Below are 25,397 nucleotides of genomic sequence, written 5' to 3' on the forward strand. Positions count from 1 at the left end.
CCTAGTACTGGGCCTGCTTAGCTTCCAACATCTGGCAAAATTGGGCAGTACTGTGCCACTCTCCCTCTTGATACTGTGTGTAAGGGAGGGGGAAAGCCACTTTCGGAAGAGCCAGCATGGTGTAGTGGTTACGAGCAGGTGCACTCTAATCTGGAGAACTGGGTTTGATTCCCCACTCTGCTACATGAGCTGCGGAGACATCTGCGGTGAACTAGATTAGCTTGCGCACCCCAACACATGCCAGTTGGGTGACCTTGGGCTAGTCACAGTTCTTCGGAGCTCTCCCAGTCCCACCCACCTCGCAGGATGTTTGTTGGGGTGGGGGGATAGGGAGGGAAAGGAGACTGTAAGCCCCTTTGACTATCCTTACAGGAGAGAAAGGGGGGATATAAATCCAAACTCCTCTTCTTCTTAACATGCCAAGTTGCAATCAAAAATTCAGTGCAGAAAAGTCACTTATAAGGACTGTAGGTTGAAGAAGGCCAGTCAAAAGATTTCTCCCCTGCTGCCCCATATTCCTAAAATCACTTCCCTGGATACCTCCATACAATGCCATCTTTCTTCAGATCCCATCTAAAAATCTATATTTGCCATAGCCCTTTGCTCCCCTTTCCCTATTCAAAAGAAACCTGAGGATGTCTCACTTGCTCAAGGTCACCCAATAGGTCACCCACTTGGAGCAATGGGGAAACAAACCTGGTACACCAGATTAGAGTCTGCCACTGCTGTGGAAGAGAAGGGAATCAAACCAGATTAGAGTCCACCGTTCTCAACCACTATACCATACTGGTGCGAAACTAATGCAGAGATAATGAAAGCCACAAGGCTTTTGGAAGCTTTACCTTCATTTCTCATGTATTGGCAGAGCAAAGTTCTTGGGTTACAGTTCACATTGAGCAAATGTTCAGCTTGGACAGCAAGCAAGCAGTCTGGACATTCAGGTGTGCATGAGGTGGACCGGCCATCCATCATCATTGACAGGACCAGCCGGTTCAGCTTCTGTGTGTTAAGCTGCCAGGTGTGGAAAATAAATACACTGAGAATGTTACCTAGCTGGCTATGATGACTCTTAGGATTGTCAGACAGATGTGGAGGGCCCATAGTACATGGGGTGGCCAACTCTTTGTTGTGATCTTCCTGGAAATTTGGGTGGAGGAGCCTAGGGATGGGGGGGGGGTTGGGAAGGGGAGGGACCTCAGGAGGGTATAATGCCATAAAGCCCACCCTCCAACGGAGTCATTTTCTCCAGGGGAATTGATCTGGAGATCAGTTGTAATTCCAGGAGATTTCCAAACCTCACCTAGAGTTTGTCAACCCCACCTGGAAGAGATGCCATCATGTCAGGCAGTGCTTTAGCAGTTGCCCAAAACTCTGTGGTTAAACCAAGTTTTGAGTGAATGCTAGAGTGTTACCTTGACGTCATGATGTGATGCCCTCCTGATTTTCCAATGGTTTCCAGTCATTGGTGGGCATGATGAGAGGTTTGTGACTGGATCACCAAATATACTTTTTCTTTCTTTCAAAGCAGCTGAGTAAAAAGTCAGGAGTTAGATCAAGAAAGTAGCACTGGGAGAAAGGGTTTTACCTTTCCCATCATCTGTTACCTGTTCCCAAAAATCTACAATACCTCAGCAACCTGCTTATTAAAAGTTATATGTTCGTTCCCCTCCCCTCCCCCAGTGAAAATAGGGGCATTTAGACAGGGAAAATAGCAGACATGAATGATCTCCAGGCCCCACCTGGAAGGTGGCACCCAATAATTGAAAGGTCTACTGGCCTGAGTTCTAGTCCCAACAGGATTTCTAGTTGACCTTTCCCTTTGCTCTAGGATCTTGGAGGGACAGCAAGCAGGCACAAAATATTACAGAGCTGAGCATGCTCCTGCTGAAAGTTGCAAGTTTTTTGCTCGACTTTCTTGAAAAAATTCTAGGGCTGATTGAAGAAGCAGAACTAGAACTCTATATATACATTTTTAAAGCATCGGTATAGGAATTAGTGTTACTTAGAGGCTAGGAGAACAAGCTGTGTGTGCCACAGTCTTGGGTGAAAAAATCTCACGTCTACCACAAACTATCGTAGCTGTCTCTCTGTCATTCTCAGCATCTCACCTGCAAATGGGGCCCTTAATACCAGCCTATTTTACGGGGTTGCTGTGCAGACGATAACAAAAATAATGCAAAGGGAAAAAAAGCTTTGAATCGCAAAGCATGTTATAAATGGTAAGAGTGCTCACTGTAGTGGACTGGCTGCATGGCTCTTGCAGTAGAAGCGGCTGCTGATAACAAAAGCCCTGTCTTTTTGAGCTGGCAGAGTGAAATCGGCCAGATTGCGCGTGATGGACATGAGATGCACATCCATCCTATTCGTGAAATGTCTGTGAAGGATGCCCTTGGGAAGAGAGAGAGAGAGAGAGAGAGAGAGAGAGCAAGCAATCAGTAGAGGGTGCTGGTGAGTTGGAAGCATGCCTGAAAGAGAAATAGCATTTAGCAATCAGAAAAAATAAGGGGCAGAACATGATCCAGCTTGGATTCTCTCTCTCATACTATCATTTCTTCTCTCTCTCTGTCTCTGTCTCTGTCTCTCTCCCTCTCTCTCTGTTTTATGTGTGTGCATGCACACACACAGATGTACAACTTCCTTCCTGCAACTCCTGCGAATTAAGAGGTACCTTGCTGCTTTCTCAACCTGACTTGGCTGAACTTCAGGTCAGTAAAGAATGTATGATTTCTATTTGCATGTCCAAATGTCAAATTGATCCCAGAATAGTGAAAACTGTCTCTCACTCCCTCCCCAGCAGTTTGGTAGCAGTGCTAAGGATGGTGTGCTTAAAAAGATGCTAAGTTTGGTAGTAGAGTGGGGTGGAGTAGAGCGTCTCAGCTAAATCATATCTGTAAAAGTATTCCCAAAGTCCTGGCAGAGTGAAGTACAGAAAAACCATGCTGTGAATGCTTGACACCATCTCAAAGAGAAGCTCTGAATTCGATGGGGGGGGGGGGCGACAAAATGGCAAGCAGGTGTTTGCATGTGTTCGCCTCATTTTCCCAGCTGGTTCCCCTCCTTGGAGACTGGATGGGGCATAACTTGGAAAGATGTTTTGTGTCAGGAATGAGGGGTGAAGGATAAAATAAGTCTCACTGACTTCAGTGGGACTCTGCTTCTGAGTAAGTAAAGCAGAAACTAAATAATGTTAGGGAAGCCTGCCTGTGAATGATCCAGGCCAATCTTATGGGCCATTGTCAAGATTACAATGAGATAATATATGTGAAGCAGCTTCTTGACACCGAGACCGAGTAAGCTTGTCTATCCCCTGGTGCTTTCTTTGGAAAGAGGTCTGTGTCCAGGTCAGAGGTGGGATCCAGCAGGTTCTCACCAGTTCCCAAGAGTGGGTTACTAATTATTTGTGTGTGCCGAGAGGGGGTTACTAATTGGGTCCGCTTTTCCATCTCCATGCCCTTGCCTCCCCGAGAGGCATACTGCCTTTGAAAGTGAAGGTTCCATATAGCAATTGCGACTAATAATGTAACTCCCTGAACTGGGTTAATCCCTTTCAGGTACTACAATTCATTGATTCTCAGCCTTTCGTACCTTTTATCTCACCAGTCTCTATCAAAGAACCTGTGTGTTTCACCATTGCTGTGTTCAGATTTGTGAGTTGGGGCATTTTCTATAATGTGATGATGATTTAGAAATGACCTGGTGCAAAAAAAATTTGGGGGGTCATGGTGGGGTGGCTGCCCATGGGGGGGCATCCAACTCAGGTTTTGCCCAGGGCTCAGGTTTGCCTAGGTATGCCTCTGCCCCCTTTGCTGGGGCGGGGGGGGGGGGCTGGCAAGGGAACCTGTTACTAAAATTTTTGGATCCCACCACTGGTCCAGGTTTAATGGGGAAGAAAAAGCACAGTTCAATTGCATGATAGAACAGAGATTTTGGAAACTGTCTCCCAGAAAAATGTACAACAAAAGCAAAATCTGTTTTAAAGAATTGAATCCAAAAATCCGTAGCACAGTTAGATGATCTTGCTTTCTGTAACTAAACACAGACTGGCTTTTGCATGATGTTTGTATAGGTTACAAAATCTAATAGTGGTCCACATTTCATTTAGTCAAAGACTAAATATTAAACAATTTGTTAGGTCAAAATGTATTTACACTTTAGCATATTGCAGGAAAAATAATGTGCAAATTGCCAAACTAGAGTTTTCTATTTGTCTAACCTTTTAACCCGTGCTGTTGATTGTGTTGTCTCACACTGTGGGATTTGTCTTGAGCTTAGTGAGAAATACAAGCTAAATTATGTATATAAGATAAAATAAAAATAAATATTTTACCCTTCACTTCTTTCCAGGATCTGAGGATAATGTACATAGTTCTCCTGTCCTCCAATTTATCCTGACAACTATCATGTGAGATAGGTCAGGCTAAGAGAAAGGCTAAGAGAAAGAGAAAATGGACCAAGGTTATCCAGTGATCTTTATGGATCAGTGGGGATTTTGAACACAGATCCCTACACCACTGGGGCTGATGGCACTGAGTGGTTAAAAGAATTAGCTGTAGCCTGGGAATTAGTTGCAGTCTGATTCCAGCAGCAATATAGGGATGGTAACAAGAGCTGTCGTAAGGATTTCCACACAATAACCTATGTAATGCACTATTGAGAATGGCAAAAACCACAGCAGATTATGGAGGGGTCCTTGATCTCTCCAAATGAGAACAACAACATGGAAAATGTATGCATAAATGCAAGGTGATGCACAACAGCGAGAGAAAAATCTGACTTTCAAATTGTGTGATTGGAGTCTGAGCATTGTAGTAAATAGCCTGCTGAAAATTGTCCACTCGGCGTGGCATCAGTGAAAAAGGCATATTTCATGCTGGGGATTATTGAAACAAGGAATAAAAATAAAGCAGTGTAATGCTTTTATAGAGCTTTTGTGTGACTTATTTGGACGACTATGTACAGTTCTGGTTGCTGGGTGCGAATTGGGCAACCGCAGAGATTAACAGGTTGGAACACCTTATATATGAAGAAAAAACTAAAGAGTCTGGGGCTTTTCAGTTTAGAAAAAAAGATGACTGAGGGCAAGAAGGGGATCATGATAGAGGCTTATAAAATTATGCATGGTGTACCGAGAATGGGGAGAGAGACCTTTTTCTCCAGCTCCCATAATATTAGACCTCGGGGACACCTGAGGAAGCTGATGGGCAGTACACTCAAGATGAACAAAAGAAAATGCATCCTTCTTCAGTGAGTGATAAACAGTGCAATCCTAAAACCATTGACATTCATAGAGTTGGAAGGGTGTAACTTTTGTGCTTTAAATTGTAGAATTCATTAGCAGGGGATGTAGTGACGAGCACAAGTTACGATGGTGGAAAGTGCCGTCAAGACACAGCTGACTTATGGCAACCCTGTAGGCTGTTCAAGGCAAGAAACACTTGGAGGTGGTTTGCCACTGCCTGCCTCTGTGTGCTGAGAGAATTCTCAGAGAACTGTGACAGGCCCACTTTAAAAGATGGATTTGTGGAGAAGTCCATCAAGAACTGCTAGTCATGAGGTAGGTTAAAGGGAACTACCACACCTAGAGGCAGTAAACTTCTGAATACTAATCAATCAATATTTATTTACGGTCAACAACCGGTATAAAAACCCACCTTACAGTCATTCATCAACATCAGTACGATATTTACATTAATTAGTACATAAATTAAAAGTTGGCCACTATTGTAAGAGGTACCTGTAAATCCCTAACTGTAATTTCCAACAAATTAATCTGGGCATTAAAACTGTATCATGTTTAAAAGATGTCCCATCCCTTACCATCTGACCACCAGATGTCTCTTCCTATATTTACAAATTGATGTACAAAAGTGAGCCATTATATGTGTGATTCTGTGGTCACCGCCCATTACCATATAGTCCAACATATCTTTGACATTCAAGCCAATCACGTCTGCCAGCACGGGACTAAGGATTCCCTTACAAGACTTTTTGTGAATAGGGCATCTAAAAAACATGCTCTAGGGAATCTATTTCATCAAGAGGACAGGGGCAAAGGACTTCTGAATACTAGTGCTGGAAGCCGTGGCCTCTGAGCCCAGTTGGCAGACTAATGTGTGAGACATGTTGCTTTATAGAGTTGCCAACCTCAAGGTAAGGCCTGGCTATCTCCCAGAATTACAATTCATTTCTAGAATACAGATAACAATTCTCCTGGAGAAAATAACCGCTTTGGAGGGTCACATCAGCACAGAAGCACCAACACCAAAATGCTGCCTAGCAATTTTCCCTCAGCCCCCTTGAAGGGGGCTATTTTTTTTAAGTACTTAAAAGTCTGAAAGAGGTAAAAACAGTGGAAAGTTAAGCTTTTTTTTAAAAAAATGGTCTAAATGGAAAGCCTTGGGAGCAGTACATGTTGTGCTCAGAATGAGTGGAAGCAAAAAAAAAAAGCCGTAGTTAGGAATAAAATCAGGAGCAAAAATTCTGTGCAGAAGTGACCTTTATGAGCCACTGGTCTGATCCAGCAGGACATCTCTTATGGTCTTAAGTGTTTTGAACACTGATAAATACATGCTAAGTATTAAATTTAAGATCAATCCAACTGCTGGCAAATTTTGATTACCCCCCCCCCCCCATCCACCATTTCCGTTTCTTATTTTCACTGTCATTCAGCATGTTCACACTTCCTCTTCCTAATATTGCAGTTTTGATTTGTTTTCCTGCTCCCTGAGCACAGAATATTCCCGATGGAGCGGCAAAAATATCTCCCACTTCCCAGTGCTCTTTCAACATGGAAATTGACTCGGGGGGGGGGGGTGCTACTTTTGCCCCTGTGACAGCATTCCAACCCTGAGCCATGCCCCTGAGCGGGGGCAGGGGGGCCCAGAGACCTAGTTGTCTCTGGGCTCCACCTGTGAGGTGGGTGGGGCCGAGAGAGCTCCGAAGAATTGTGACTAGCCCAAGGTCACCCAGCAGGCATGTGTTGGAGTACACAAACTAATCTAGTTCCCCAGATAAGCCTCCACAGCTCAAGTGGCAGAGCGGGGAATCAAACCTGGTTCTCCAGATTAGAGTGCACCTGCTCTTAACCACTACTCCATGCTGGCTCTCCATCTCATCATGAAGAGATGAAGAACTTAATCTTAAAACAGAGAAATAAAGAACTCAGAACTTCTGTGTGGCCAAGTTGGATCTGTGGATCCCAGAGAACATAGACTCAACTCATTAAAAACCTAAATGGGTAGTTTGGCTCAAACAACTGACATCTATTTGTTGGAAAGGAATTTAAACCCTCCCTCTCTTTTCAATTTTTCACATTTTTCTGCAAAATTGGGGGGAGGGTTTGCGGAAGGGAGGGACTTCAGTGATTTATAATGCCAAAGAGTCTACCTTCCAAAGTAGGGGAACTGATTTCTGTTGCCTGGACAGCTGTAACCCCAAGGGTTCTCCAGCCATCACCTGGAGGTTGGCAACCCTGCAAAGTAGATTCCAAGCCAGGAGCACCCTGAAAAAAGACACTGCCGTCACCTCTAGCAAGCTGTTGAAACATGAGAAAACCCAGCAACTTCAAACTAATAGCTAGCTGGTAAGCTAGGGGAGCCCCGAGCCCCGGCCCCAAGCATGGGAGGCTGGTGCCCAGTTGGGCACCCAGAGAAGGAGTTGTCTCTGGTCTCCATTTCTGCCCCTGCCCCTGCCCCACCCCCCACCCCCAATATGCCTCTGGTGCAGAGGTGGGATCCAACCAGTTCTCACCACTTCTTTAGAAGTGGTTACTAATTTTTTCTGAGTACCGAGAAGGGGTTACTAAAGCAACCTCCCTGCCCAATAGGGACTGGAGGTGCGTGTGTGGCGGCGCCACTGTTTGAATCCCACCACCATCAGAACCTATTACTAACATTTTTGGATCCTACCACTACTCTGGTGTATTGAAGCATTGATTCTAGACATTGCTCCAGTTATCAACATTAAGGCAGAATTACCATTGATCTCTAGACTAGAGATCAGTCCCCCTGGAGAATGTGGCAACTTTGGAGGTGGCCTCCCAGCAGAGGGAACTCCTAAACCATCGCCAACGCACTGACATCACTTCTGGGAAGTAACATCACTGTACGGAGTTGGCAACCCTATTTGGACAACAGACTTTGGCATTACATTCCCATTGAGTTCCCTCACCTCTCCAAACTTTATCCCCACCCAGGCACTTCCCCCAAATCTCCAGGAATTTCTCCAGCTGTAGTTGGCAACCCTAGGCATTACAAGCAGGACACATTTGGTTTTTGAGTTAGTAATTTACAAGGATCGCAGCATCAGTAACAACTGGGCAATGTGATTGTTATCGCAGGGGGGAAAACATTATTTTCGGAGAGCCAAAAGCAGATTGAAAGACTGATGGTTGCTTGTGACTCCTGTCCCTGATAAACAGGTTTCCCAGGGGTTCATATCGTTTCAAATGTTGTCTGTAGCTTGGCCTCAGTTGTGCTTCAGCTGATAATCAAGTCTACAGAGTGCTGGAAAAAGCCATTATTTTCTCGCTTATTACTTCATGTGTTTTGCCAAAGAGTTTAACAGTATGAAAAAAAATAGCTGAATGAATAGCTATGACCAAAAAGTTAGGCTAATATAGCACCTTCTGCATTGAACAATTTGGTTCATATCTATAAATGACTGATAATGTGTTTTTTAAACAGAATCCTACTGCAATCAAACTGGAGTCTCCTAATACATAATTCTTTTCTCCGACAAGGTTCATCATTTCCCTCCTCCTGTGCCTTCTTTGTGAGCCTGCCTGTAGATATGATTTTCTTTATCTGGAGACCAGATGGTAATTTGAAACTACACAATATGGATGTGACTCTGTTCGCAGGCTTTGGGGGATTGTAGAGCCGACAACTTGTGCTGCATAACAAGGAGAAAGAGAGATTCAGACCTGGCAGTAGGTTGCCAACCAGGAAGTGGGGGCTGGTGATGTCCAGTATTATAGCTGATCCCTAGACAACAGAAATCAGTTGCCCTGGAGGAAATAGCAGCTTCAGAAGGTAGAGCCAGGGGTGTCAAACACACAAGTTGGGTGCCAGATCCAGCCCCCCTTGAGAGAGCTTATACAGCCTGCAAGCTAGCTGAGGCATTTCTCTCCCCGCGCCCATCATCTGGTTTGATAAGTCTGCTGCAGACACATCCCCACCAACACTGGGCCTTTCCCCACTTCTTCTGCTGCCGCCGTCGCTGCGCGCTGCTCTGAGCGCGCGGCATCCCTGGCGCGCGTCTGGGCGTCCCCACGACCCCGTGCTCTGTGCGGGGTCATTCAAAGGCGCCGTTTTCACCAGCACCAGGGATGCCGCGCGCTGAGCGGGCGCAAAAGCGGCAGCGTCGGGGCGGCTGCGCTGTTGCCGCCCCTGACGTGGGGAGTGCAGTGGGACCCTGCTCTACTTGCGGAGAGTAGCGCGGGTCTTAAGGTAAGTGGGGAAAGGGCCACTCCCCACTCCTGATCTGGGCTTGGGTGGCTTCTGTGGGCTCACCTGTCCAGGAAGCCACCCCCACCCTGATCCCAAACTAATCCAAACCTTTGCCTGCCATTCCCTTTTCAGTTTGGTGAAAAGTAGGTTAAGAGGTGACATGATAGCCATGTTTAGATATTTGAAGGGATGTCATGTTGGTGAGGGAGCAGGCTTGTTTTCTGCTGCTTTAGAGACTAGGACCAGGAGTAATGGGTTCAAGGTGAAGGAAAAGAGATTCCACCTAAACATCAGGAAAAACCTCCTGACAGCTGTTCGACAGTAGAATGCACTACTTTGGAGTGTAGTGGAGTCTCCTTCTTTGGAGGTTTTTAAAGAGAGGCTGGATGGCCATCTGTCAGGAGTGCTTTGATTGTGTGTTCCTCTATTGCAGGGGGTTGGACTTGGTGGCCCTTGGGGTCTCTTCCAACTCTATGATTCTATGACCTTTAGATCTACTGAGGAAGTAACCTATGAAAATGCTTGGCTATCGGGAACAGCATTATAGATAGAATGGCCTTCTGCTGAACACATTTCTAAGAAGAAGTCCAGCACCACTCTAGTTCCCTACCTATACAGTCAATGCTGCTAAGGTATCCAAAAGACCAAGAAAAACCTTTGCCTGCCATTCCCTTCTCATAAGGATTAATTTAGTAACCCTCAATAGGCTTTAATGTCAATATTTCATAAGAGCTATATTTGGCTACATAATAATAATTGAGTGTCATCAAGTTATATCTGTCTCATGGCCGTCTCAAGGCCATGCGGTTTCCAAGACAAGAGATTAACAAAAGTGGCTTGCCATTGTCTTCCTCAGCATAGCAACCCACATCTTCCTTGGGCGGGGGTGGGGTCTCTCACCCAAGTTCATACTGTGGCAGAGGGCTTGGAACAGATCAAAATACTTCCATGCCTCAATTATTCTCAATGTAAGGAATCAGGTAAAACAGAGAGGGAGCAACCCCAGAAGGTGCCCCTCTGGACCCCATAATGGATCAGACAATGTTTGTTTCTTACATATGCTAGAAAACCTGTGTACTTGTCACAATTCTTTTATAATTGCATGTTTTTGTTTTTAATCTGGTTCTTTTTAGCAGACACTGTTCTTTGACAGCCTTTACAGCAATCTGGAAAGTTGTCCTCCACAACTGCAATTGCTTTCAGCAAATCCCAAATCTCACAGCAGAATGTGTCTTCTCTGAATTTGGCCTCATCATAACTTGTTTTCTGTGTTGCTGGTCTTCGGGGAAAAACTGTTTACCAAAGTCTCTGTCATTCTAATGCTCCCTTTTCATCTTTTTTCTCAGGCATCTGTGAAACAATTCATTCCCTCAATTTTTTATACCTTCCCAGCAAGATGTGCAACAACAGTTTTGGATGGAAAACCAAAATTAGGACGAGGCTTCCGATGCAGAACGTATGAAAATGGAAAGGCATCCGAAAAGGGATGTGTTATAGCGGCAAGAGTATCAGGGAGCGAAACAAATGGTCCTTGAAAAACATGTTATCGTAGTGATGTACATTTGATCTGTGAACACCAGAGAAACAAGATGACCCATGATTATACATTACCATGGGAAATTTAGACTCTCTCCCCAAACTGACCTAGGCTTTAAACAACCTCCCTTGTTTTATTGGCCTTCTAACTCACTGAATGAAAGAAATGGATTTGTCATGTTTCTTGTACAGGAAAGCCAGATTCCAAAATTTTGATGATGTGACCATGATTCCGGAATAGAATCCAGAAGACTTGTTCTACTGCAAACACTGGCATCTGCATTTACTATCGGTCTCTGTGGCCTTTGACTCATGGAAACCACTGGCCATTGGGAAAATGGACCATTCAATGGCAGTACCTATGAAACTGTGCTTCAGAATAGCTCCAGTTTCAGTAATCAGTTTACAGGTGTGCAACTGATCCAGTCTTTCAAACCCCTTCTGATCCCCTGCTATACCTTAGTGTTGCTGGTGGGAATCTTTGGCAACTATCTCCTCCTTTACGTCATTTGCAAGACCAAGAAAATGCACAACGTTACCAACTTCTTCATTGGGAACCTGGCCTTCTCAGACATGCTGATGTGTACTACCTGCGTTCCCTTTACCCTGGCATATGCCTTCAACCCCCAGGGCTGGATCTTTGGCAAGTTCCTGTGCTATTTTGTATTCCTGATGCAGCCTATGACAGTGTATGTGTCTGTCTTCACCCTCACAGCTATCGCTGTGGACAGGTAAGAGCTGACTGTCTCCCCTCCATGATTGACCCAGACCCAAAAGCTTCACTTACCTCTTCACTAAGGGAGAAAGTTTGGGGTCCCCAGTTACTAGACTCCTACATTTGGAGTGAGTGTTTTGTACATCTTTTCCCTCCACTCCCAAGTCCCCAACATGAATATAAGTTCCTACTGTCATCCATCCAGTTCCCTTCCCATCCATCTTCTGCTCCTCATCATGCACCTTATTTCTCCTCTTCCCATCAGCCTCCTGACCTGCTTAAATCATAACTCATCCAGGTTAACCCTAATAGAGACAGGTGGGCTTTGGGTGACCACTTAAGTTGGTGGTAGAGACCAGAACACGTTCTGCTGCATTTTGTCTCAAAAACATACCAAAGAAACTATCATGGAAAGCGTAATTCCTTCAGAGGAGGTGCCAGCATCTATGCCGATCAACCTGGCTACTGCCAGTGACAGATGGCTTTGAAGTTTGGGGCAGAGTTTGGGTGCAGATTGTGAAAATTAGCATGGAGATAGAAGTACTAGATTGAGCTGATCAAGGGGGCAGATTGTAAATATTTTCAATAAATCAATAGGTGTGACAGATGGGGCACAGAAAAAGATTTTTGAGAGCATGCCATACTTAAAATATTTGAAACATTTATACCCTGCAGCCTCTGCTTCACTCACGCCAGCTTCTATACATCAGGAGCAGATTATTATTAAAGTACAATTATGATAAGGTAATTAGCAAAAACAACAATATGACATAAAGAAAAAGAGTTGGTTTTTGTACATTGCTTTCCTCTACCTTTAAGGAGTCTCAAAGCAGCTTACAGTTGCCTTCCCTTCCCCTCCTCACAACAGATAACCAGTGTGATAAGTGGAGCTGAAAGAGTTCTGAGAGAACTGTGACTAGCCCAATGTTGCCCGAGCGAGCTTCCCCTTAATGAAGGAAACTAAACCCTGGCATAGAGAGTCCACTGTCTGTTAACTCTTACGCCAGCCAGTCTTTCAAATAAACGATATTATTCTGAACAATTAGCAGAGTGCAGCAGTGTAATTCAAGGCCATCCCAGGGATATTTGTGGGTTGGAGACAACCAGTTAAAGGAGGAGAGAGTGAAACAAAACAGAATCTGAAACCTAGTCTTCTTGGAGGAAGAGTTTTCCATAGGCGAAGAAGGCCTTTCTCTGATGTTTGCCTCTCTGGGTGATGCACACGGAGCCAAGATTTTGAATCAGATTCTGATTTCATGGACAGCGCCATCAACCACTTTGAGCATTAGCCATGCAGCGGCATCACCCACCACTATCTGTCTTTTCTGAATTGTCAACAGTATCTGAAGCCCTGCTGTTTTTAGGAAATTCAAATACATACTCATCATTAGAGGGAGCGAGGGAAGCCTCATTTGATTTCATTATTAGCATCATTACCTGCTTTTCACAATAGCAAGGTACAATAGGCTTTCAAAGGAAACGGAAAAGGCTGGAAATGGAAAAAGCTCTTGCTAACGTTAGGCAAACTGGTGACGATCAGCCTGGTTTCATGGTAATGAATGAATTCAAGTCTTTTGGGAACACTGTGAATACATTGTGTTGTGCTGAAATAACCTGATTGCCCCTCCATCCATCACAAAAGAAATATATAGAGAGATGTTTTGGTCTTATCCTTTGAAGATAAGAGATAATATAGGACGGTATTCACAAGGCCTTTCAGCCGCTTCCGGGTGACATATTACCCATAGGAACATGGGGTAACCCACGTCCCCGGGGCGCACGCCTTTGAGTAATGTGTGTGGGGGCACCGGGTGCCAGCCTGGTTCCCACGCCTGGCCTCTCCTGTGGCACGGCGACCCAGCTGGCACCCAACAGCTCCCCCAGGGTCAGGACACCACTTGCCGGTGCCCAAAGCTGGGCTGAGCCTCATGGCTGGGAGGCCTCTCTCCCACAAAGGGATCACGTCACCATGTGAGGCTGGGCACAGCTGCGCGGTGGGGAGGCCTCTCCCACGCAGGGGATCATGCTGGTTCCCAAGGCTGGGTCCAGCTGTGTGGCCGGGAGGCCTCTCCCTCACTGAGTATCTGCCATGGCGTCCTGTCCCCCCACCTCCCTGCAGGCCGGCTTCTGCACTCCCCATAATCAATTCAGCCTCAAATAAAAAATACGGTTCCCATTTCTCATCAAACTCTTGTTTTGATCATCTATTTACAAAATTTGTTATTTTGTCCATTTTAATATATTCTCTAACTTTGTCTTCCCAGAGTTCTGTGTTTAAATGGCTTTCAGTTTTCTAGAGGGATGCAACTATTACCCTTGCAGCTGTTAATAAGTGCAAACGTAGTTCACCAAGCTTCTTTGAAGGGAACACTTTCATGCCCTTCTACCTGTTAATCAGAGGAAGAAATTAAGTTTTTTTAAAAAGGTTATATGTCCATTCAGTTCTGTGTATTTATGTTCCAGTCCTTGTATCTGAATGCAGTTGTTTTCTTTGACAAGCTACACACAAATGCAGAAATTTGAGGGGGGGATGATAATGTGTTTCCATGACAGCATAATTCTAGTAGCCAAGTGCCTTTTCCCCGCCCCCACCTCATCCCCTCAGTGGCCTGGCCACTCCTCCGCCGCAGCTCCGCCTGGGGCATCACGCCCCACCCCGCCCCATTGGCACTACACCTCTGCCAGTGGGGACCTGGCAACCCCAATTCTTGATTTGGCAGAGGCCACATGAGAAGGTAGAAGATTTTCATTCTTCCACTTTTGCCCAGTTCCTCCAGTCAAAACCTCTTCCACACTCCTTTCAGCCTTATGAAGGAGTAGAAGATAAGCATATTTCTTTCACCATCTTCTTTCTTTCCAAATACGGGGGGATGGTTTCAGTAGACAAAACTATGCAGAGTGGATTGAAAGGCCTCTTCCATTCCTACCTGGCTTTAACTGTCACACCATCTGAAACTGAGTTTGGGTAAATGCTGGAAAGATCTAATCAAGGACCTTCTTGTGCCAGCTCAGTTTGGACTCTATGGCAGCTGTCATCCATCCCTTGCACTCAGAAGGGAGATTGGGCACCTTGGCATGGTTCCATACTAACCTGACTGTCTCCTCTTGTTCACCCTCCCTGCTGCAAAGACTGCTAACAACATCCTCTGAGCCCCCTCTCCCCCAGGAGAAGCATTTCATAGGGTCAGTGGGCTGCACTGAAAGCTGGGAGGCAGGAAAATGCTGCTCTGATTCAGGTCAATGTACTCTGGATCCAACCAAGTGTATGGCTTGCAGCATTGAGCTGCATGGGTTATTAGGGGTCAAAATAAACATGATGCAAGAAGTTTAATGGCTGGGATCTTCTGCAATTTTCAGAAAGCTAAAGCTTTGAAGATCAAGGAAAGGCTGCAGAATGAGATGTCTTACCTTTTTCTTTCTTGCTTCTTCAGAATTTAAAATACTCCTCCAAAGCGTTGATTAGGGGCTGCATGTGTCTGTCTCTCTCTGTGTGTGTGTCTGTGTGTGTGATAACAGGTACCAAACCTCTCCCCTCTCCATGGAGCTAATTATGGTAGCCTAACTGGAGGCGCCAGAGATTATGCCTGGTCCTTTTTGCACACAACATAGTTTCTACTTTTGAACCAGGCCCCCTTTGTGGTTGCTAAAGAAAAAAAATCACAGCAATTGCAAAACAATAATCAGAGGCTGGCAGGCTTGGATCCATGGAGATCTCAATTCATATCAGCCATTGTTCTGCAAATGGGTTCACCAAGACGAAATCAGAGAGCAGGGCATTGGATCTAAAAGGAATGTTTTTCTTCTTCAATGCCTCTGTGATGAACCTGTATTCCTTCCTCTGCACCAATTTCTCCTGTAGCACTTCTTTCGTGATTATCAAATCCTGCCCCAGATACTGCATCCTCTTTTTGAAATGCATGCAAAGTACATCTTATTTCATTTATCTTAATGTCAGATACATCCTTTGTTTTAATTTAAGCTGAAAGTGAATGCCTGGGCCAAGGTTAGCCAGCAAGCTTCCTGCAATGGGAAGATCGGTCAAGGCTGACTGGATCCCAAAGACACTTAAGCCACTATTCGCTGTCTGACTATTCTCCACAATGTGCTCATGCTCTGCAGCAGATGAATCCAGGTGGAAAGAGGTCCTTTAGCAAGTGTGGAGTCCAGCAGACACAGCAAATAGAATCAAGCTTTTCTTCTTTCCCCACAAAGGCATGTGCTGAAGGCAAAGAAAGGGTTTGGATGGCTGATGTAGAACTTTGTTAAAACTCTGCCCTACCATCCTTCCAAGACAACTTCTTTTCAAGTCAGCTCAAAAGCGCAGTCTGATTGACTGGTGAATTTCTGAAGAGGCCAGCAAGAATCCACTGTATAATATCAGTTGTCAGGATGAAGAAAAAGAAACATTTCTGTTATTGCATTCTCCCACACTACATCCTTGCCATGTCACTTAATTCTGTGACTCAGCTTCTGATGTGATAATTGCAGTTCCTAGGGATTGGGGCTGTTCCGGGGTGAAAGGGTATAATTTATTCCCACAGCTTCAACATGTGACAAGCCCTTTGTGTTGAATTAAATGGTATAGAAATGGAACTAATTAAATTAAAGCAGGCAGTCAGAATGGTTGATTTAATAAATTATTTAATGCTCCCTAGGCACCTTTAGCTGCCTTTGCATTTAGCCCCAGAATTTGCTGGGGGTCGATTGTTAATTTGCGTCTCCAAATTTTCTTATTTCATTGAAACTGTACTTCATCAACTGTTAACTGGATGAACTGTGATCTACAGGCTGTGCCATCTATAGAAACCAACCCTATCAGAGCAAAAGAAGGGTGGAATCACATCTCTCATGATATCAAAGAGTTCAGAGAGGTTCAAATTGATATTTTGAGCTCACCCAACACATTTGCTGCTTTGAATATGTATAATGTATGATCCAGTAGGGCTGTCTGAGGACCCCTTATAGTGTTGCATATTATGAAGGCATGTATAGGCATGTCCCCTTGTACGGCTTTAGGATGGAGGTTGTCCTTTAAAATTATGGCTTGGATTCTATCATATTAAAAGAGCCCTGCCGGATCAGACTAGTGGTCCATCTAATCCAGCATCTTCTTTCTCACAGCAGTCAACCAGCTGCACCAAAGGCGAACTAACAGGGCATAGAGGCCAAGACTTCTCTATGATGCTGCTTCCTAGAACTAGTATTCAGAGGTTTCCTGCCTTCAGCTGCAGTAGCTAGCAACTGCTGATAGACCTCCATGAATGTGTCTAACCTCTTTTAAATCAACCTGTGCTCATGACCATCGCCGTGTCCTCTGGCAATGAATTCCTCAGTTTAATTCTTCATCAGATAAAGAAGAATTCTTGTCCCCTTCATGCTTCTTTCTGGCAGCTGTGGAAGCTTTCCTCCACTGCAGTGCATGCTCCCTCTGCTGCCCTTCAATGTTTGTTTGTTGGTTTGTTTACAACCTTAGCTAACCACCTTTCTACCTTAGAGAACCCCTAAAACATAAAAATATATTAACGTAAATGACCATAAAGTAAAATCACAATTTAAAGTGTTGATAGGCAGAAAAGTTAGACTAACAGCCCAGTCCCGGGGGGGGGGGGGTGCGCGTGTGCGTGTGCGTGTGCGCGTGTGTGTGTGGGCTTCCTTCCCAAGTAGTCCTGTTTTAAGACTCATGTGTAGGTTGTAACTGCCTACCACTGAATACTTTCAATTATTATACACCTGTAAAAAGCACAGTAATTTCCATGAACCCTTGTAAGCTTTTTGTGTCTGTGCAGTGATGAAGGTAGTCCTACCTTTAACATAAGCATAAGATGAGTCAGTGGACTGCCAGGAAGCATGGAAATAGCAACAGACAGAAATGTCCCAATATGCATATACTAATACAATGCGACCTCTAGTGGTTGGTTGTAGTGCATGCATTTTATGAGAAGTATTTTGTGAGTACTTTGACCCCTGAAAAATGAACTTTTCTCATCATCATCATCAACCTTTATTGGCATTGACAGATAATAAATAGCAATAAATAAGAGCAGGCATGACCAAGGCATGACTTGGCTAGCACCAAGAATTTTGCCACGTCTTCAGTCCTGTGGAGATTTCAAATGTTTGCCTTGTCAGAGGCAAATGAACAGTTTCGGAGATGAGGGTCAATGAGGAAACTTATGAATGCTTCACAAGATGCACGTGGGAAGGGGAAGCTCATCCTATGCATATGGTAAGTGTGATGGATGCAGGTTAGCTAGAGATTTTGGGGATGGAGCCTGAGGGTGGCAGAGTTTGGGGAAGGGAGGGATTTCAATGGGGTTTAATGCCATAGAGTCCATCCTTTCCTAATACCATTTTGAGCCAGTTGGGCTTAGCCAACAGGAAGGCATATATTACACATTTCCAGATGCACCTTTTAGGGCTTTTTATATGATCACTGACTGGGGGCTGAAAAGTGTTTTAAGGCCTTAGCCTGGTATCTGATATGTGAAAAAAGCAAAAAACAAATCATGAGTTATGATTACATAGACACCACGCTATATAAACAGAGGTGGGATCCAACCAATTCTCACCACTTCTCTAGAAGTGGTTACTAATTTTTTCTGAGTGCTGAGAAGGGGTTACTAAAGCAACCTCCCTGCCCAATAGGGACTGGAGGTGCGTGTGTGCGGTGGCGCCACTGTTTGAATTCCACCACCATCGGAACCTGTTATTAAAATTTTTGGATCCCACCACGGTATATAAACACACAAATACAGCCATATAAAACTCAAATCTGATCTCCAAATCAGTGACAGAGACCAGATTTCACTTCTACTGTCAAGAAATTCAATCACTGTCAGAATGTTGGTCAAGTTGCTCAGGCTGTGAAAGGGAATTAAAACAAACATGTGAATTTTTTTCTGTCTACTTTAATTGGAAGGCCTTGTCCTGATTAGATTTTGTTTCACCTATTTGATGTTGTGAGAATGAGCGGGGAGTATGAGCTACATGCAGAGGTGTATCAGGGGAAAATGGCATCAGGGGACAACACCTTCTCTGGGCTCCCCCCTGCCCCCCCCCCATGCTCAGGGGCATGGCTTGGGGTGCCGAGCCCCGCCTCCCTGCAGGCCATCTTCTACCGTCCCCAGGGCCTGAGAAGGTCAAAAGCCAGTCTGCATGGAGGCTGGGGGACAGGCCTCAGGGGTGGGGCTGCCCACCACCAAGCCAAACATCCCGCCTCCCTGCAGGCTAGCTTTTGCCCTCCTCAGGCCCTGAGGATGGCAGGAGCTGGCCAGCAGGGTGTGGGGCATGGCGCAGTGGTGGGCAACCCAGGAGCTGTCCTGCTACCACAGCACCCATCCAAGCTACTCCCACCCCCCACCCCTGAGGGTCTGGGGAGGGAAGGAGGTGGCTTGGACAGGCACCATGGTAGCAGGCCAGCTCTTTATTTAGTCGCCTCCCCTGCACTGACCCAGCTCTTCCGATTTTTCACCCCCTGCCATTGCACCCGGGATCATTGGACCCCTCCTTTCCCCGTGGGTGGTATTCCTATGGCTACGCATCTCAGTCTCTCAAAACATTAAAGAGGTGTTGTGATTATTTATGCCAGGATGGCCCAAGTCGCTAATTGGCTGACGTGTAAGTATGACTAGAAGTGTGGCTCTGGGAAGTTCCACTCAAATTTGGCTTTAATTGGTTGAATTAGATTCACCCAACCATGATTGATGAATCCTTATTTTAAAAAACCTTACTATGGGGCTAGAGTGGCTAGCTCCCAAAAGGCACCTGGTGGGCCACTGCGAGTAGCAGAGTGCTGGACTAGATGGACTCTGGTCTGATCCAGCAGGCTCTTTCTTATGTTCTTATGAACCTATCTGAAATGCTGTAACTTTTCTTTGACTTATGCTTGCTAGAAGAAACTAAGGCCAACACTAAATAGATTTCAAGGACTGTGCTAATATTTGCATATTTGTGAGAGCTTTATCCTGTCTTATGTTTCAACTAATCTTCTGCTATTTATGCAGGGGTTATTATTCTTGCTGAAGGACTTTTCATGTTGACTTTTTTATTGTCTGTCTTTTTATAAAATTTTAAAAAATGGTTTGGTCTGCTGTGTGTCCACTTATTCTCAAGAACCCATGTGAGCCGGGTGGCAAAAGCCTAGGCTGCTTCTTTGACGTCTACCATTGATTAATGTTATTGTGATAACGGGGACACAGGTAGCAAAAAGGGAGGATAACGGGAAAGTGGACCTTACCAAACAAGAAGAGATTTTCCACGGAATGTAACGGTTGAAAGATGTCACACTCACTCCTGCCCTTTCCTCCCCAGATACTACACCACTGCGTGCATTCTGAAGAAGCGCATCTCGTTCAGTACTTGTGTGTACATCATAGGAGGGATCTGGCTGGTCTCCTGTGCTCTGGTGGCCCCGGCCATTGCCCACACCTACCATGTGGAGTTCCAGAAGGAAGGCTTTACCATCTGCGAGGAGTTCTGGATGGAGGAAGAGAAGGAGCGCCTGGCGTATGCCTACAGCACCTTGATTATCACTTACATCCTGCCCCTCTCAGCTGTCTCCCTCTCATACATCTGTATCACTATCAAATTAAAGAACCGCGTGGTGCCCGGCCACCCGACACAGAGCCAGACGGAGTTTGACCGTGTGCGGAAGAGGAAGATCTTCCGCCTCCTCGTTTTGGTGGTGGCTGCCTTTGGCGTCTGCTGGCTCCCCATCCACGTCTTCAACATCATCCGTGACATAGACATCAACCTGATCAACAAGGATTACTTCCTCCTGATTCAGCTGCTCTGCCACTGGTTTGCGATGAGCTCCTCCTGCTGCAACCCATTCCTCTATGCCTGGCTGCACGATCGCTTCCGCAGTGAGCTGAAAGAGATGTTCACCTACAAACGGAAGATCATCCCAACCAATAACCGCATAGCTGTTAGTGTGATGCTCTAAGAGCTCAGATTGAAACGCCAGTGGCGGTTGAGATGTTTTGGTCACTTCATTGTAGCTATCGGCGAACAGCTTTCATCCAATATCTCATCTTCAGTATGGTGTAGTGGTTAAGAGCAGCGGACGCTAATCTGAAGAACCAGGTGTGATTCCCCACTTCTCCACATGAGTGGCAGACTCTAATCTGGTGAACTGAATTTGTTTTCCTGCTCCTTTACATGAAGCCTGCTAGGTGACCTTTGGCTAGATGACCTTTGGCACCTGCTAGGTGACCTTTGGCACAGTTCTCTCACAACTCTCTCAGCCCCACCTACCTCAAAAGGGATCTGTTGTGGGAAGAGGAAGGGGTAAGCCACTTTGAGTCTCCTTACAGGAGAGAAAGGGGGTATAAATCCTAACTCTTCTTTTCTTCATCTTCTGCTACAGATACTACCATCATTGTGGAATCTTCAGTAAAAGCCAACATGGTGTCGTGGTTAAAGTTTTGGACTAGAAGCTGGGAAGCTTGAGTTCTAATCTCCTGTCTGCCCTGAAGCTTGCTGGTGGTCTTGGGCTAATCATGCTTTCTTTCAGCCTATCCTCTCAGAGTTGTTGTGGGAATAGACTGCTTCCTCCTGGTAGTAGGGCTCTTAGGTCACCCAACAAGTAGAAATATTCTACAGCGATAGATCAATAGGCTGCCTGAAAGAATATGACTGTGGCTCTGAAACCCCTTGCAAGTCAGGTTTGGATGAGAAACAGTTGTTAGTCCATATACCCAGTAAGGTTCCATAGCAGAGAGGGACTTTGAAACTGGTCTTCTAGAACCTAATCTGACACTCTAACCATCACACTGTGTGAATTAAAAAAAACACGTTCATTGGTTATTTTTGAGTAGTTCTGTGATGGACCTTTTCAATATTCTTTAGAGCCTGGAGACTTTTCGGCATCTTAACTGTAAACGTTACACTTCAATGGTGTTCTGTAATTGACTATCTCATGAATGCTATCTGGCGGCTGTTTAACTGAGCTGAGCGTCGTGGTGCATTTTCTTTTGCCTTCCAACCAACTCACTTCAGATCAATGAATACAGCTCAATGAATGACTAAATTTGCATACATTTAAATACCTAAATGTGTGCAGATGAGTGGCAGTTATTCTTTCTTTTCCTTTCAGGAGAAGCAGCCGTACTGCTGCTATACTGAAGCAACAAACAGGATTACTGAGGATTATCTGGCAAAATTTCAATCTATTTCAGCAGAAACAATAACAGCCCCAAACATAATTTACCTCTGGAATAGATGAGTAGATGTATATAGCGTCTGCTTCCTCCACCTTAGAACCTATTGCAATGCCAGGAGGAGACTATACCTTGGGGAAGTGATATAGAAGGTTAAATACTCCCCCGGATCACGTCCCGAAGTCTTCAGGACAGCTACTTGTGGTTGCTGATTAAGTTTATATTTTAAAAAAACAGGAAACCCTAATTACAGATCTCCCACATATTTGTTTGATTGAATGCTAAGTGATATTCTCTGGAAAATGTGGGGTCTTTGGCGAGGCCTGGTTAGAGATGCCAGCCTCCAGGTGGGAACTGGGGATCAATCTTGAATTACAGCTCATCTCCAGACTACAGAGACCGGTTCCCCTTGGAGAAAATGAATGCTTTGGAGGGTGGACTCTGTGGCATTGTATCCCATTGAGGTCCCTCCTAAGGTTTCATCCCCAGATCTGAAGGAGTTTCCCAACCCCACCCCACCCACCCCCTGCCAGTCGACAGGGGGAGCTGGCAACCCTATGGCTAGTGAAGGGTGACCTCTTAAAGAACTAGAACTTTACTAAACTTCGGTTTAGAAAGGATCACAATAGATCCTAGCAGCTAGTTGGTGACAGGGTAGGCCGTTCAGAAAACAGGCAAGAGCCCGGAATTTTGTAAAGGGATGAAGAAACATCATGAAATAAGCCACATTCAAATGTCCTAGACAAGCTCTATCCTTGACCAAAGACCCAACACAGCTTGCTGAAATGCTTTCATTTTCCTCCCCTTGTACTTGTCTTTTGGTAAATATATGTGGCCAGTTTCAGACCTCCTGAAACGCCTCTGCTTGTCCTTCATGGGAATCCACATAGTTTGTTAGTGGGCTCACGTACTCTTTCCTCAGAACACATATACAGCTTGACTTTCTAGTTTTGAAGTGCTTGATCAGCCTCCAGTTTCTCCATGATGCCCAAACGCCATCACCTAGTTAAATTGGAGTTTTCCTCCCCAAATACCAATGATCCAACTAAGATTAAACTGTGGTTTCAAATCTTGGTTTGTGGAGAGGGCACCAACTCCAATTTGCCAAGTGCCTCCACTAAACGTCAGAGAGAACTGGAGTTGGACTGAAGGCTGCTAAAACCAGGAAGCTTTTTGATGGCATTGTGCTAGAGGGAGGAGGAGAAGAGAGATGGATGTGAATACAACAAACAAGTAACGGATGTGCCTATCACAAATAAGCAGAAATGTAATGTAACATCTAAACAGTCTCAAATTAGAAACAACCCCCAGCAATTCGATATGTTCCAATTATTCCTGTGTATCAACAACAGTCCCTATTGTCTGGTACTTGTACTTGATAAACTGCTATTGCTGTTACTTCTCTGTTTTGTCTTTTGGTAAATTATTAGAGGGGTCATTTAGCAACAAGGTTTACTAGGATTACAGGCACAGTCTCCAGCCTTTACAGCCTTTACAGCCTTTACAAACCCAAAACTCAACCTGCAATATGAGAGTCAGTTTTAATTTAATTTAATGTAATGGATTGCGTTGGATCCTTCCCCTGTTCTACCATTTCACCAAGAAAATCAATCAGTCAACTAATCAGTCATTTTAAATGTTCATAATCCATATTTCTTTTTGAATCGAGTTTGAAGCCATCCTCCAATCTAAGGAGCTTTTCTCCACCTTAAGGGGCTCTTCCTTTGAAGGAAGAGCAGGAGAAAGACTCATTGGGGGGTGGTTAGATCCACCCCATAATTTACTCGTTTGTTCTATTATTTGGGTGCTGTGTGGTTTCTGGGCTGTTCTATTATTATCCTATTCTCCCTGATGTAGCAGGTTCAGAGTGATTATGTCCCTCTTCCTTTCCTCTCCTCTATCTAATACTTATTTTCATATTATGACCCTCTTCCTTTTCCTCTCTTCTATTTATCATAATTTTTCATATTTTCATATCATGACCCTCTTCCTTTCCTCTCCCCTATTTATCATAATGCTTCATATTTTCATATTATGACCCTCTTCCTTTCCTCTCCTCTCTTTATTATAATACCTCTCTTTCTCAGGAGATAGTCTGCACTGCAGGCATGCTAATGTATATCATTACTTGTCGCAGGTGTCTCTTTGGAATTGTCATTTGGAGAGGAGGGGTTGAATAGTTTCGCAGGAAATTGTTAGCAATCAGATAAATCTACAGTTCCCAAAAAATTGGCAGCAGGCACGACAAACTAATACAGAACCAATACAAAACAGTAGTACAGGAACTGTATAATTTGTTTTATTTTCCTTGCTTGCTTTCTAAAACCAATTCTGCAACAAATGACATGATACCATGCCTCGGGTAAGGTAGCCATCCACTTATGGGTCACTTCCCTCCCATCTTCCATTACTACTTATCCAGACAATAAATGTTGCTAATGTCTTCTATAAGGTTAAACTTAATGTTAAACATTTGTGCTGATGGGGTTTACATTTTGAAAAAGAAATAAAAAAGAAAAGAAAACAGCTTTCATCAGTTTACTCTATTTTAGAGGCAGCTCAATGTGGGATTTCAATTGTATCACCAGCAACAAGACTAGTCAGCAATTAATGGCCCCTTCCGCACATGCAGAATAATGCACTTTCAATCCACTTTCACAATTGTTTGCAAGTGGATTTTGCTGTTCCACACAGTAAAATCCAGCTGCAAAGTGCACTGAAAGTGGATTGAAAGTCCATTATTCTGCATGTGCGGAAGGGGCCATTGCTGTCTGCTCAGGCAATGCTTCTTGGTGCGACAGCAGCCTGTTTTCATTGGTGAAATGATTGATGGTACGGAATTAGCAAGACTAGTATTAGGGCTACAAATGACTCTAGGAGCAATCTGGGCAAATTCAGCTATGCCAAAATCTTATTGAAATAAGTGGGAAATGTGTGCAGGTGCCTGGATACTGCCTTTAAAATCTCACATTCACAAAGTCATAACGTAGAGATGTTTTAGATGGGGCTTAAGTAGGTTTCAAGGCAGTTATTTATTCACTTCCTTTGTGTCCTGCCTTTCTCCCCAACCAAGACCTAAAGTGAGTGTTTCGGTTTTGGCCAGGTATAATTTTTTTTTTCCTTTTGTAAATACAGCTGAAGGGATTTCTTTGAGATGGAGAAGAACAGGTGTGGTAAGAAAGAGGGAGGGAGGGACAGAGGGAAACTTTAATATTTTTCTCCCCAACTGTTTTTTTTCACTGGAGGAAAAAAAACTCTATATAACTGCTTTAACTTTCATTGGGGGAAAATATGAACCCAGGGCTCTCAAATCTTTGGCCAATACTCTAACTGGAGCAGCAGTGGCATAGGAGGTTAAGAGCTCATGTATCTAATCTGGAGGAACCGGGTTTAATTCCCAGCTCTGCCACCTGAGCTGTGGAGGCTTATCTGGGGAATTCAGATTAGCCTGTACACTCCCACACACGCCAGCTGGGTGACCTTGGGCTAGTCACAGCTTCTCGGAGCTCTCTCAGCCCCACCTACCTCACAGGGTGT

At 44.7% G+C, this 25,397-nt stretch overlaps 1 protein-coding gene across 1 annotated transcript; it reads left to right on the forward strand.

The window, feature by feature from the left end:
* Window positions 1-11,297: 11,297 nt before the first annotated feature.
* On the forward strand, window positions 11,298-20,644 carry LOC125442240 (prolactin-releasing peptide receptor-like). Its single transcript, XM_048513486.1, has 2 exons — window positions 11,298-11,716; window positions 20,011-20,644. The coding sequence occupies exons 1-2, from the start codon at window positions 11,298-11,300 to the stop codon at window positions 20,642-20,644; spliced, it is 1,053 nt and encodes a 350-aa protein (XP_048369443.1).
* Window positions 20,645-25,397: the final 4,753 nt, after the last annotated feature.

Source organism: Sphaerodactylus townsendi, linkage group LG12 (genome assembly GCF_021028975.2).
Source record: "Sphaerodactylus townsendi isolate TG3544 linkage group LG12, MPM_Stown_v2.3, whole genome shotgun sequence".
Classification (NCBI taxonomy): Eukaryota; Metazoa; Chordata; class Lepidosauria; order Squamata; family Sphaerodactylidae; genus Sphaerodactylus; species Sphaerodactylus townsendi.